Here is a 13,436-nt window from a genome sequence, read left to right on the forward strand (position 1 = left end):
TTTTCCAAATTCTTATAAATAAATGACAAAGCAACCTCAGAGATTGAAGACTCAATTTTTAATAGAACCTCAGACATCGGAGAACTTGTTTATTTAAATATCCTATTGTTTCACTCTAGCCAAACATTCCAAATCACAATAGATGGAGATATGATCCAAAGGCATGCATAAAAAGATGAGGAAAACATAAAGGGCCAAGATCTAAAATGGGAAATGAGATCCTTACCAATAACAAAGGATATATTTAACTTCTCAAACAACCACTGCCAACATTCATAAGCATAATCACAATGTAGGAAGAGGTGTGAAGAAGATTCCAAATTTTTGTTACAAATGACACAAGGGAAAACAACAGTAATACCAAGCCTGTCCAGTCTCATACCTGTAAGGACTCTATCCTGAACTACCAACCAAGCAAAGACTCTACCTTAAGGAAGACAAGTCAAATGCCAAAACAACTTATAAGGCCGGGATGTTAAATCTTTAGCAACCATAAGAGAGTTGTAATAATCTTTAACAGTGTACTTACCAAAAATATTCTTTGTCCAAATAAGTTCATCCTCAGAATCAGAAAGAAATACAATTCTACCCCAAAATCTTCTCAAAATCTAATTTCATACTTTGATCAACATCTAAGAAATCAATCGACTTCCATCTAGCTAGCTCAAGGGGTCCACTAGTCACAATTTCAAAATAATCTGCTACAAAAACACCCCAAAGGGAGGAAAGAATAGTGATCAGAGGAGACCAATCCCTAATATTCACCAGAGGTGTGTGTCCATTCCATACTTCATCCCAGAATCTGACCTTTCTACCATTATGAACAATCCACGAGAGATGAGGCAAAATAGCTTATCTACATTTACAAAGGAAATTCCAAATAGTAAAACCCGAAGGCAAATTTGAGACTTTAAAAATGTACTCTCTCGGTCCATTATTTAAATATTTGGCAAACATAATCTGAGCCCATAAGGAGCTAGGTTTGTCATATAATTTCCAAACCAACTTAGCACCTAAGGCTAAATTCTAATTCTCCAGACTCCGAATTCCTATTCCCCCAAGTTCCTTAGGCAAACATACCTTATCCCATGCAACTAAAGGGAGTTTCTTCTTGCCATCTTTATTATTGTTCCAAAGAAAATCTCTAAGAGTATCCTGTAAACTAACAATAGTTGCTTTTGGAGACTTCAAAACAGACATGAGATATACGGGAACAACATTCAAAACAGACTTGATGAGAACAATTTTACCCGCTAAAGTTAACCATCTATTAAAATTACCAAATTAATATTATATTTTTTTACTTATTTTAATATAATTCAATTATTTTTAACTAATTCAAATTATGTCTCTATGTAGATGTCCATTAATTTTTTATACTAAAAAAGTGTCCATAGACATAGAAGCTATTGACTAATTTAATGTCGTAAAAAAATAATTTAAATTATGTCTCTATGTAGATGTCCATTAAATTTTTATGATAAAAAAGTGTCCATAGACATAGAAGCTATCGACTAATTTTAAACATAAGTGCAAGGTGATGTCGTAAGCATGAATAATTTAAAAATAATATGAAATTAAATCCTCAATTTGTTGCACACAAAAAAATGAACATCAACACACGATTTTCAAAGTAAAACGTGAATTCCAAATTTTCAACAATTGAGACGTTGGGTGAACTCTCCAACGGTTGGAAAACAACATTACAAATTTCAGACCGTTAGAGTACTTCAAAATTTCACTAAATACATTAAAATCTGTCCTCGATTTGCCTCGTTAAACGCTAAATCATTCCCTTCACAGCAATTTTATGCCTCAAAAAACCAGGGTTTTGCTCACTCTGATTGAAAATCTAGTGTTTCTCTTGGAAGTTTGAAGAGTTCTAGACATTTGAAGACTTTACTGCTAAAACTATTGGTAAGTTCAACTCTTCTTCATTGTCGTGGAAATAAAAAATGCTTTAATATAGCGGCGGATCCGTCAATTTTGTTTCGTATGTTGAAGAAATAAGCATTTACAGGGATACCTTAGTTTGTTTGTTGAATTAAGGGCAAATCTGTGTATATCAGAAATCGTTTTAAATTTTTGCAGAAGTTTAGTCTAACTTTTAGTGTTGGAGAAGAAAACTTGTGAAGCTTTGGTTTCACGGGTTGAGAAGCTCTTATATGTATGGGAAATTAGGGGAAATGATGCTAAACTTAGCTCCGGGTTTGTTTTGCCATGTTTGAAAGTGTTTTAGTGTTTATCGTCATATGTAGAAGAAATTTTACGAGATTTAGCGTTACTGCAGTTATTTAATCGGGTTACCGTCAGGTTTGGGGGAAATATTTGTCGCATATAGTGCTGGAAGCATTTAGTTGTCGTTAAAAAGGGCATATTGTGAGTTTGCCGGCCATCCTTTCCATTTGCTGAGCTTCTTGTCCTGGAAATTGTGCAAAGAAAGGAAGCTCCTCACTGTTACTTCAAAGGGGTTTTGGGTTAAGTAGTTGCTAATTTTAGGATTGCCTTTGTTCGCCTCGTTTTTCCTCACTAAGTTTGTTTCTCTGCTCTAAGAATTACTTTGCCCTGCGTCTGACGTTTAAATATCCTTTTATTATTTAGCAGGATCAAACACATTTACTGAACAGCAAAACTCCGATGTTGCCCTGGCCATTTGCATATTTTGCTGTGCATTTTCTCTTTTGACAGAGTAGCATCGGCGTTCTTGTGGAGTAATAGCAATTTGTGGGTATTTTCCATTATTTGTATATATTCAAGCTGTGGGGTTCTGGATGCATATCAGAATTTGAGGAAAGGAAATCTTGAGCTGCTTCTGCGAAACTTCTGTAAAGAGCGCATTTGTCATGGACAACATGTATTATACTCCACAACATACTAGGAAATCCTTTGTATCTCCATCCCCTTCACAGACCCCAAGATCAGAGAGAGGAAGGGCTCACAGGAGTGAAACCAGAGAATCCAGAGTTGTAGAGGACCTTTCCAATAGATTTGACAAGGAGAAAGGAGTCAACGTGCAAGTGCTCTTAAGATGCAGGTACTGTTATAAACTTACGTTGTTTCTCTCTTTGCAATTGTCTTTGCCATCAATTCTGGATGTTGCATCATTGTAATGTTGCTCTTCAATTATTAGATAGCTTTTTTAACCAAAATTTAAGTCCATTTAAGGAAAATGATCATGGACCCTTGTTACATGGGAGTTCAATTCTTCACATCGCTCTCTGCCAAAATTTCAAATGATTTAAAGAAGATGGTTCCATTGCTATGTTGATGTACACTCTTCATAGAGTACTCTTTGCCAATATTTCAGGTCATTTATCGTAGATGGTAGTGCATCATTGTTATGTTGGTATTCAATTCTTCAGATGGTTCTCTTTGCCAAAATTTTAGGTCATCATTGAAGATTGTTAGGCATCATATTTATGTTGGTTAACCTTTTTACTATTTAATTTATAATGCTATAGATTGTCCGCTTTGCCAATATTTCAGGTCATTTATCGTAGACGGGTGCATCATTGTTGTGTTGGTATTCAATTCTTCAGATGGTTCTTTTTGCCAAAATCTAAATTTATCACGGTTATATTGATGTTCAAATCTCACTATAGTTCTCTTCTGCCAAAATTCCATAGCTTTTTTAACAAAGATGATCATGATAAATCATTGTTTTATTGGTTTTCAATTTGTATGTGCTTATGAGTTGCCTTCATCAAAATTTAAGACCAATTAATGAAGATGGTGTCAATGAAGTCAAATTTAAATTATTGTTGTATCGGTTCTCAAATTTTTCTTTGTTCACAAAATCTCACAGTTCTCTTTGCAAATATTGCAGACCATTTAATGAAGATGAGTTGAGGGCTAATGCCCCACAGGTTATATCCTGCAATGAGCAGAGACGAGAAGTTACTGTTTATCAAAGTGTAGCCAGCAAACTAACTGACCGGACCTTTACTTTTGACAAGGTCTGGAATATATACCATGCATTTTGATGTCTTACAGAAATTGCGTTGAAGTGATACTATAACATGGATTCTGCTTTCAAATGTGTGACAGGTTTTTGGTCCTAAGGCACAACAGAGAACCCTATATGATCAGGCTATAGCTCCCATTGTTAATGAAGTCCTTGATGGGTATAACTGCACCATTTTTGCCTATGGCCAGACAGGCACGGGAAAAACATATACCATGGAAGGAGCAGGAAGGAAAACAAAGGTATGACCTGAATCTAGTTGTAAATTATTCAGTCTATTCAAATATGCCCAATAGTCAAGTCATATCTCAAGGAAATTTGAGTCATTTATTGCTATTATTATGTATGTTAAAACAAATGATCTCTTTACCTTCAAGATAAAGAGGGATCAAGCATTCGTTGTGTTCTTCTCCTCAGTTTATCATGCCTTTTTATTTCTTTAATTTGTGGAGAGCGAACAGATTGAGTGCCCAGTGGTGAGAGAGAGACCTCAATACTTGCAGACACCTCCGAGAGTTTGTCATTCTCATAAAGCAACTATGATGGCTTTTGGCAGCTATACTTCCACTTGAGTGGGGTTATAATATGATTGCCTCGAGTAGGAGGAGAGAGCATTGAACAAGCTTTGAGACCCAAAATGTTGTTCGAAGTTGATTGTGATTAATTAAAGGCCCACTAGAGAACTTAAAATGTTGCAGTATCTAGTTTTCTGAATCACTAATCTATTGATGCTTTCTAGAGTGGAGATCTCCCCAGTGACGCCGGAGTCATACCCAGAGCCGTCCGCCAAATAATTGAAACATTGGAATCTCAGAGTGCTGAATACAGTATGAAAGTCACATTCCTGGAGCTATACAATGAAGAAATTACGGATTTATTGGCAACCGAGGACTCTCCTAAGCACTTTGATGACAAATCAAAAAAGTCAATCACTCTCTTGGAAGATGGTAAAGGTGGAGTGCTGGTGAGAGGCCTGGAAGAAGAGATTGTATATAGTGCAAATGAGATATATAATCTGATAGAAAGAGGATCTTCCAAGAGGCGCACTGCAGAAACTTTGTTAAATAAGCAGAGCAGGTAACTTGAGTGCAAATTCCATTCTCTTAATGTACAGTTTTAACTTTACCTTTTTTTCATTGATAATGTGACACCTTCATGTTTACAGTCGCTCACACTCCATATTCTCTATTACTATTCACATCAAAGAAGCAACAGCAGAGGGGGAGGAGCTTATTAGATGTGGAAAGCTTAATCTTGTAGATCTGGCTGGATCAGAAAATATATCACGTTCTGGTGCCAGAGAGGTAGGATGACAAGGGCAAGTTATATTTCCTTTCTATAAAAGTGGTAATTTTGCCAAATGCTAAGCTCAGCTTCTCTTGAATTGCCATGGGAGCCCAAAATTCACTGAATATGCACTTACATTAAGGATATGACAGGGTAGAGCAAGGGAAGCAGGGGAGATCAATAAGAGCCTGCTTACACTTGGCCGTGTGATCACTGCACTTGTAGAGCATTTAGGTCATGTGCCTTACAGGTAAGGCACATCCTTTCAACTATATCTGCTTTTAATCAACAGAATATCTCTTTGTTCTCTTATCGCCTCCGTTTCAACAGAGATAGCAAACTAACAAGGTTATTGAGAGACTCTCTTGGTGGAAAAACAAAGACTTGCATAATTGCTACGGTATCCCCATCGGTCCATTGCCTCGAAGAAACTCTTAGCACACTAGATTATGCTTATCGTGCTAAAAACATAAAGAACAAACCAGAGGTAAGTCTAAGAGGTAAATTTTTTTGCTTTGATTATGCCTCTTTCTTAAAACTGGTTGCTCTTCGTTATTTTACATTGGGGTGTTTTCCTTTTCAGGTTAATCAGAAAATGATGAAGTCTGCCTTCATTAAAGATCTTTATATGGATATTGAACGGCTGAAACAAGGTTTCATTTTTTGTGCACACATTTTCATTTTTTGTGCACACATTTTTTAAATTTGTTTTCTCTGTAAAACATTTATTTTCTGAAGCACATTCCTGTGTCTGAATGGTTGAGCAGATGTGCGTGCTGCAAGGGAGAAGAATGGTGTTTATCTTCCAAGAGATCGCTTTATACAGGAAGAAGCTGAAAAAAAGGTGAACTATTTATCACATAGTAATTTCACTAACATCACATTGTTTTTGGCAATCATTATTCATAGCAACTGACAATATCATTTTGTCTTTTCTTTTCTGTCTTTCGTGTTTCATCCAGGCTATGACGGAAAAGATTGATCGTATGGAATGTGAACTTGATTCCAAGGACAAGGTAAGTTTCTGCACGATTTGTTATCCTGTACAGTTGTTTAGCCCATGTTGAATTATCATTTTCACATTTTCTGTCTTCCCTGCATGCAGCAAATCAATGAGCTACAGGATCTCCATAGCATTCAGCAAAGAATAAGTGCAGATTTGAAAAATAAGCTTGAGGCTACACATGTATGGATGATTTTTATTCTTTTTCTTTCTGTATACAAGATCATTCATATTCCTAATACTTTTGTCTCAGAAAATTTATACTTTTATTTACTTTTGTGATGCAAACAGAAAAGACTTGAAGATACTGAGGAAGCCTTGAAAGATCTCCATGAAAAATATAGACAAGCTAACTGTGCACTTAAAGAAAAGGAGTTTTATATCTCAAATTTGTTACAGTCAGGTAATTGATGGTGTTGGGAATGGGTAATGCTAAGGTACCGAGTCTTGTAAGGATGTTAACACCATTCTAATTGTTTTGAACAGAAAAATCCCTTGTTGAGCAGGCATCAGATATTCGATCAGAGCTAGAAATTGCTGCACAGGATGTAGATGGGTTATTTGCCAAAATTGGTACTCGTCATTTGCAGAACTGTACACTGTAGATTCAATTTTTATTGCAGAAAACTTATTTCACTTTGTCTCTGCAGATCGCAAGAATAAAATAGAAACTGGAAACCAGAATCTAGTTCAAACATTTAAGTCCCAGCTATTGCAGCATCTGGAACTCTTGCATAACTCTGTTGTAGATTCAGTTTCCGAACAGAGACAACAGCTTAAAAATACAGGAGAACAACTGCTATCCTTTGTTTCCACTAAAAATCAGGCAAGAAAGCTGCCTTTTTGGCTTCATTTCCCAGTTGTTTATTGGATTTAAATGTTAATGTTTTCGGCTTCATTTCCTCCAAAAATTTTAGTCTCATATGGTGGTGATATACTGAAACAGGCTACAGAAGGAGTGAAAAATAGGGTGGAAAGCTTGCAGACTATATACTGCTCTGGAGTAAAATGCCTGCACAACTTAGTGAATGAACTTGATGAAAAAACGTTGGCAACTTCTGGGAGGGTTAACTTGGCTGTTAGTTCACAGGCTTCAGACCTTAATAGTGTAAGATTTATCATTGAGATTCCATTGAAATGGTTGGGAGTAGATTTATGTATTTCCTTTTTAAAATGTCTGGCTGAACTGAGAACTTATTTTTTTGTCTTATAGCTTCTAGAAAATGCTGTTTCTGAGGCAAATGCAATTCTCTTTGAACTTCAAAGTGCTCTTGAGAAACAGGAGAAGGAAATAGCTTCCTATGCCCATCAACAACAAGAGGTTGAAACAATTCACTCTTTTATTTATACATCTGAACATTGAAGTATAATATATGTGCTTCATAAGGTCTCAGGCAAAAGCTTTGTCAAATACTACTATCTCACTCTTTTATTTATGCAGAGATTTAAGAGAACTATGGAGTCTACAAGAGTAGTTTCAAAAGTCACCATTGATTTCTTTGAGAATCTTCACAAGAATGCACATACGTTACATCAATTTGTTGAAGAAACTCAAACAATCCATGACAAGAATTTATTGGATCTTGAGAAATCCTATGAGGTGAGATTTCGGTAAGAGAACAGCACTGACTTTCATTCTCCAGATTCTGGTTATGTGATTTTTACATGCACTTGCATCCTCACAGGAGCTTGTAGCAGAGGAGGAGAAACAAACTTTGGAGAAAATATCTGAAATATTGGCAAGTTCAACGGCTAGAAAAAGCAAACTAGTGTGTACCTTCTCTCTAGTGTGTGTACGTACTTTTAATGATTAGATTATTGTTACTTTTGCTGAATCATTCTTCTTGCTTTTCAGATGTGCACTGCTGTTCATAACATGCGAGAAACTACTTCAAATAAAGCACATGAATTGCAAGAAGGAATGATGAATATGCAAAATATCACTTCGACTGCCCAAAATGAGTGGGATTTGTACATCAAACAAGCCGAGGATAATTATCTTGAAGATGTGTCCTCTGTGGAAGCAGGGCACCGTTGTATAGAAGAAATCCTTCAAGATTGGTGAGTCTATTGTATGAGTGTCTGTTGGAATTCTGTACTTTTAAGAAAGATCAACACTAGTTTTTTTACATTATTTTTTTATTTCTTTTTATTTATTGAACATTTAATAACCATGTGTTTGTTAATAACTATGTGATTTCTTTTTATTTATTTTGTGATTACTAATAAGAAGGTACTTTTTTTGGCAGCACTACGAAAACCACCACTGTTGGGATACAATGGAAGAACACACAGGTTTCTCTGCAGCAGAGGGGGAAGAGCAACGTTGAAGCAGTGGATAATATTTTGAAGTACGCCATATATGCTGAATTTTATAAAGCAATTCATCTAATTTTATCGAAATGCATGATACTGATGAGAACCGCATCTATCTTACAGGAAAGACATGGAAGCTAATCGAGTTGTTCTTGCTGAATTGGAACACAATGCATCTTCGGCTCATGTAGAAATCGAAAATGGAATGGGAAGTTTGTTGTCCGACATTAATGGTAAGTTCAAATGCATCTGTAATTTTGATTTTCAGAAATTGAGAATGGGACTTCTCTAATTTTAAATTTCTCTTGTGATGATACAAAATGTTCTGCAGATTTATTGAAACTAGATCACAATGTATGCCAAGATATTCAACCTACTATTGCTTCCAGTACGTGCAATCTTGTTCAAATGCAAAATAACCACAATACTAGGGTGGATGATATAACCAAAGACACGGACACATATCTTGTAACAGAATATCTGGTAAGTATAATTTCTGTCTGCAATAAATTTAGGATAGGTGAATTCTTTTCTTGCTTATTGTCTAACATTCAAAATCTTTATTATAATAATAACCAGGAAGATCAGCCAACTTGTACAACACCAAAGAGGCGATCTATCTGCATACCAAGTGTTGACTGCATTGAAAAATTACAAACCCCTTGCTTTGAGGAGCTAATGCAAGCATTTGGGGATACAAAATCTGAAAGACGATTAAAATATGGAAATGGAGAGGTAAAACAGTTCTATGCATCATCGCCTGATGTGACAACTGCGCGTGAAGCCAGAGCTCCCCTTTCAACCCGTAATTGAATGAACCATTTTCAATTAAGTCGCGATATTGAACTAAGATATTTAATTGGTCTGAAAGTAAAGCTGGGTTGCTTTGCTGTATACTATGTTTGCTGTATACTATGTACATTATCTCCAGAACACATGAGTTAGAATTGAGACAAATATAGGGTGGTAACGCTTCAAACTTGAAGCAATATCTGGTGCTAACAAGTAGGTTGAAACTGCTTCACACTTGAGGCAGTTGGTGCTCGACATAACAACTCCAGTGGGAGATGCTGTAATCTTAATGAATTCTTATTTTGTTGGGGTCTATATGTAAAACATTTTAGCAACTATTACTTCTCAATTATGTTGTGAAATTTGGTTACTCCCTTCAGTAGAATAATTACATTAGTTTCTCATGCTTTGGATCTGCATATTTTTTTGTCCTGTGAAAACGTGTAACATGGTGAGCTTTGCTGTATACTATGTACATTATCCCCAGAACACATGAGTTAGAATTGAGATAAATAGGGCGGTAATGCTTCAGACTTGAAGCTATCTGCTGCTAACAAATAGGTTGAAACTGCTTCACACTTGAGGCAGTTGGTGCTCGACATGTAACAACTCCAGTGGGAGATGCTGTAATCTTAATGAATTCATATTTTGTTGGGGTCTATATGTAAAACATTTTGGCAACTATTACTTCTCAAATTATGTTGTGTGAAATTTTGGTTATTCCCTTCAGTAGAATAATTACATTAGTTTCTCATGCTTTTGGATCTGCATATATTTTTGTTCTGTGAAAACTTGTAACATGGTGAGATTTTGGTTACGTGCCTCAATCGACTTTCAAGCTTGAAACTTTGCTGATTTTTTAATGTAAGTGATTGATATATTTTTTCTCTGGGTCAACAATGCTACTATATTTTATCAACGTTTCTCATAACATATTCCAAAATATAACAACATTAATTGGCTATATAAAACATTTGTTTCAAGCTTAATCCTCACAACGGATACATTTGTTACAACTATCTGGGGTTTTAAATTGTAGGGTTTTATTTTGTGTTCGGATTGGTTGTTGAAAGTTTTAAACTAATCCGATTTCGTGTCTACAATGGAGATCAATATACCTTCAAAACCTCTCAACTGATCTGAATGCAAATGGACACGGTTATGTTATGAAAGCTTCCAAACTCTGCCTTTTCTATTCTATATGATAAATTGTAGTAGTTGAACTCATATGAGCTAATAGCTAAATTACTAGAGTTTGTTGTGTTTCCTATTACGTAACCATTTTCATGTTCAATCTAAAACAACGACCATTACGTAGTAGTTGATTTCAATGTAGAGGTTGAGAGATTTGATTGTTGTAGTAGTCTTGAGCTGTGAGGGATGAATTCAAAGATGTGTATGATGATGCATGGTCAACGACTACGTGCAAATGTGTCCAAGTCATGTGCTAGTGTTTGGCAAGGTTACGGTCGTGTTTGAACTATGTGGTAGCATGCTCCTCATTGTAGTTTCCTTTGCAACTTGTGGGAAAAGGAGTACCTACTAGCTTTTTGGGTGATCTACCGGAGTGAAATCCTTGGTGCTGAGTTAAAAGTAGAATTCGGACATATACATGCGTGGGTGAAATATACTTGGTGCTTGAGAGATAATGTAGGTTTGATGGAGGTCTAATATTGCATAAGTGTGTTGCTCCTAGATGCTTGTTGTGCTTGATGTTTTTTATACTTGGATGGAAGCTAGGTGTTGTGAGGTGGAAAAGAAAAATGATTGGGTGAGAAAAGTATATTTTGATTTCTTTTTTCTATAATATGGGTAGTGTTTCACAACTTTGGAAAGGGTTCTAGGGTAAAGGTTTCATCAATGAAAAAAGCTTTGGGATCTTGTGATCAAGAGAGTTTTGCTAGCATATGTTCTAGTTTTAGAGAAAAGAAGAAAACAAACAGATGTGATTTAGCTCCTCTCAAAGATTGAGAAAGTTGATTGAGAAGTTCATGAAGGATTTGAAGAGAAGAGCTCATATAGTTTAGAGAGTTGTAAAAAGCAGGTTGAAGCTTCACTTAAACTCTCAAAGTATGGTCCATTTAACACGTACAACAATAAATAGGTAAATCCTCTTGATTGGAGATGTATTGTTGTGGTCAAGGAAGGATGCAAAAAAAGATGCAGTTTAGCTCATCTCAAAGATCAAGAGAGGAGAAGTTAATGAAGTCCATTTGATGTTGGGAAAATAGATGTTGTACACATTGCATAATAATGTTTGTAATTGTAATATTTATTTATCATGTGAGTTTCCCATGGACATGCAATGTAATATTTATTTGATGTTGCACATGGACATGTGACATATAGAGATTCTTTGGGAATATTCTCAAGACCACTTGATGAGTTGTATTGTAACATTGGGATATTATATTGTATTTATTTAATGTTGAGGAAAGTAATTTAATAAAGTACCCAATATTAGATGTGAGGTCAATGGGGTAGTTAGGCCATGACATTTGTATATGATTTTGTAGCACATGATTTTGATGTAATACCACTTGGTGGTTTTGTGGGTGCTTGTGTCTATAAAAGCAACCACAAAGGTAGTTGTTTGGGTTAGAGCCAGTTAGCCAGGTTTAGCATTTGTGGAGGTTGGAAGCATGACATGGAATGTGTGGTTACATGCTTGATCACATGGAATGCTTGTTGAAGGTTGGGTTTCAAAAGCTTTCACAGTTGTACTATAATGTTGCATTGTTGAATAATACATGGTGATGGATGTGCTTTCGAAGGCTGGGTTTTTCCCTCATGAGAGTTTTCCCAAGATATACTTTGTGTCATTTTTTGATGGGTATGTTGTCTATTCTTTGCATGTGGATTCTAAAAGTTTATTTTGTTGAAATCTCAATTGGGTTATGTGGAAATTCTCATAAAGTTAGCTGCAAATTTCCTTACAAGTGGTATTAGAGCTATGGTTTATGGTGTTATAACCCTAGGTGTTGAATCCATGAATGCATGAAAGAATGTTAGGCAAGGAAATATATGAGGGTTTGTTGCAATTTGTGGGTTGTAGATTTGTTGGCATTTGTTATAGATCTTATTTTATAAAAAAATGTCTCATATTGGGTTTTCCATGAATTTGCAATTCGGGGGTTTTGGAGGTGAAGTTTCAGATTTGGCCCCGTGGGACAAAACAAACCCTATGGTTGTGATCAGGGAGGTCAGGAGACAAATTTTGATATATAACTTGCCCTATTTTGATGATAGGAGGTTGAGTTTGAATTTTTTGTAGACAACACGGGTGTATTGTCGTACCGCCTGCATAGTGGTCGTCGTAAAAAAAAATCATTTATTCCTGCAATATTCTCGTCAGCCTTTTTGTTAAAAATTTGAAAAATCAAATTTTTTTTAAAAGGCCGAATTTTTTAAAAAAAATTAAAGAAAAAAACCCCATGTGGGGGGGTCCGCAGACCACCCCCATGCAAGGGAGTACGCCTACAGGCAGTACCGTTGGTACCGTCTGTAGGGAGATCCTGTCGGTGGTACCATTAGTATTGTTGGCAAGGGGAGCCCACCATGGGTGGTGGGCCCCACTCCCCACTACGGTAGGTTGAACCAAAAAAAATTAACAAACAAATTTAAAAATCTGCCTTTTTAAGTGATAAAAAATAAAATAAAAAATTCAAGAGTTTTTAAATAGAACTTTGTATTATGTGAAATTGCTACCTAATGATATTTTTATATGCCATGTTTTGACACGTGGACAGGTTCGGCTAAACATCGACTTGATTTATTATTAAAAATGGAAATTTATTTTATTGGCGTATTGGAGAAATAAGGTATATTGGAGAAATATTTTTGGAGTTCAGGCTTGCATATAACCTAATTGGTTGTTTTCTTCCACAGAGCATAACTCAAACATATGATGTCAATTTTTTGACTTCTTATAGTCTTTGGAAAGGTGGTTCAACGTACTTCATGTTTATATGGTCATTTTTTCTATATTTTGTTGTTTGGGTATTGAAATGTTAGCTGGAAATGGCAATTACCTTTTTGACTTTAAGAGGTCATAACTTGAGCATTTTGGATTTT

At 35.7% G+C, this 13,436-nt stretch overlaps 1 protein-coding gene across 3 annotated transcripts; it reads left to right on the forward strand.

The window, feature by feature from the left end:
- The first annotated feature begins 1,751 nt into the window (after positions 1-1,751).
- Positions 1,752-10,046, forward strand: LOC131050249 (kinesin-like protein KIN-5D). Of its 3 annotated transcripts, none has more exons than XM_057984437.2 (24): positions 1,752-1,917; positions 2,602-3,034; positions 3,827-3,956; positions 4,048-4,206; positions 4,704-5,041; positions 5,130-5,268; positions 5,404-5,501; positions 5,582-5,738; positions 5,835-5,904; positions 6,019-6,095; positions 6,214-6,267; positions 6,357-6,437; positions 6,546-6,657; positions 6,741-6,827; positions 6,905-7,080; positions 7,201-7,362; positions 7,468-7,575; positions 7,696-7,854; positions 7,940-8,023; positions 8,110-8,315; positions 8,504-8,605; positions 8,694-8,803; positions 8,902-9,053; positions 9,150-10,046. In XM_057984437.2, exons 2-24 carry the CDS (start codon positions 2,844-2,846, stop codon positions 9,381-9,383), a joined length of 3,186 nt encoding a protein of 1,061 aa, XP_057840420.2. In that variant the 5' UTR covers positions 1,752-1,917; positions 2,602-2,843; the 3' UTR covers positions 9,384-10,046. The 3 variants fall into 3 exon arrangements, with proteins under 3 accessions (XP_057840420.2, XP_057840419.2, XP_057840421.2); XM_057984436.2 differs by having other exon boundaries at positions 2,605-3,034; XM_057984438.2 differs by lacking the exon at positions 1,752-1,917 and adding an exon at positions 2,072-2,477 and having other exon boundaries at positions 2,605-3,034.
- Positions 10,047-13,436: the final 3,390 nt, after the last annotated feature.

Source organism: Cryptomeria japonica, chromosome 1 (assembly GCF_030272615.1).
Source record: "Cryptomeria japonica chromosome 1, Sugi_1.0, whole genome shotgun sequence".
Classification (NCBI taxonomy): Eukaryota; Viridiplantae; Streptophyta; class Pinopsida; order Cupressales; family Cupressaceae; genus Cryptomeria; species Cryptomeria japonica.

Coding starts and splice junctions, on each gene's coding strand:
- LOC131050249 (XM_057984437.2), top strand. CDS start 2,844: ATGGACAACATGTATTATACTCCACAACATACTAGGAAATCCTTTGTA. Junction 7,081..7,200: donor TTGTTTCCACTAAAAATCAG/GCAAGAAAGCTG, acceptor ATACTGAAACAG/GCTACAGAAGGAGTGAAAAA. Junction 8,024..8,109: donor CGGCTAGAAAAAGCAAACTA/GTGTGTACCTTC, acceptor CTTGCTTTTCAG/ATGTGCACTGCTGTTCATAA.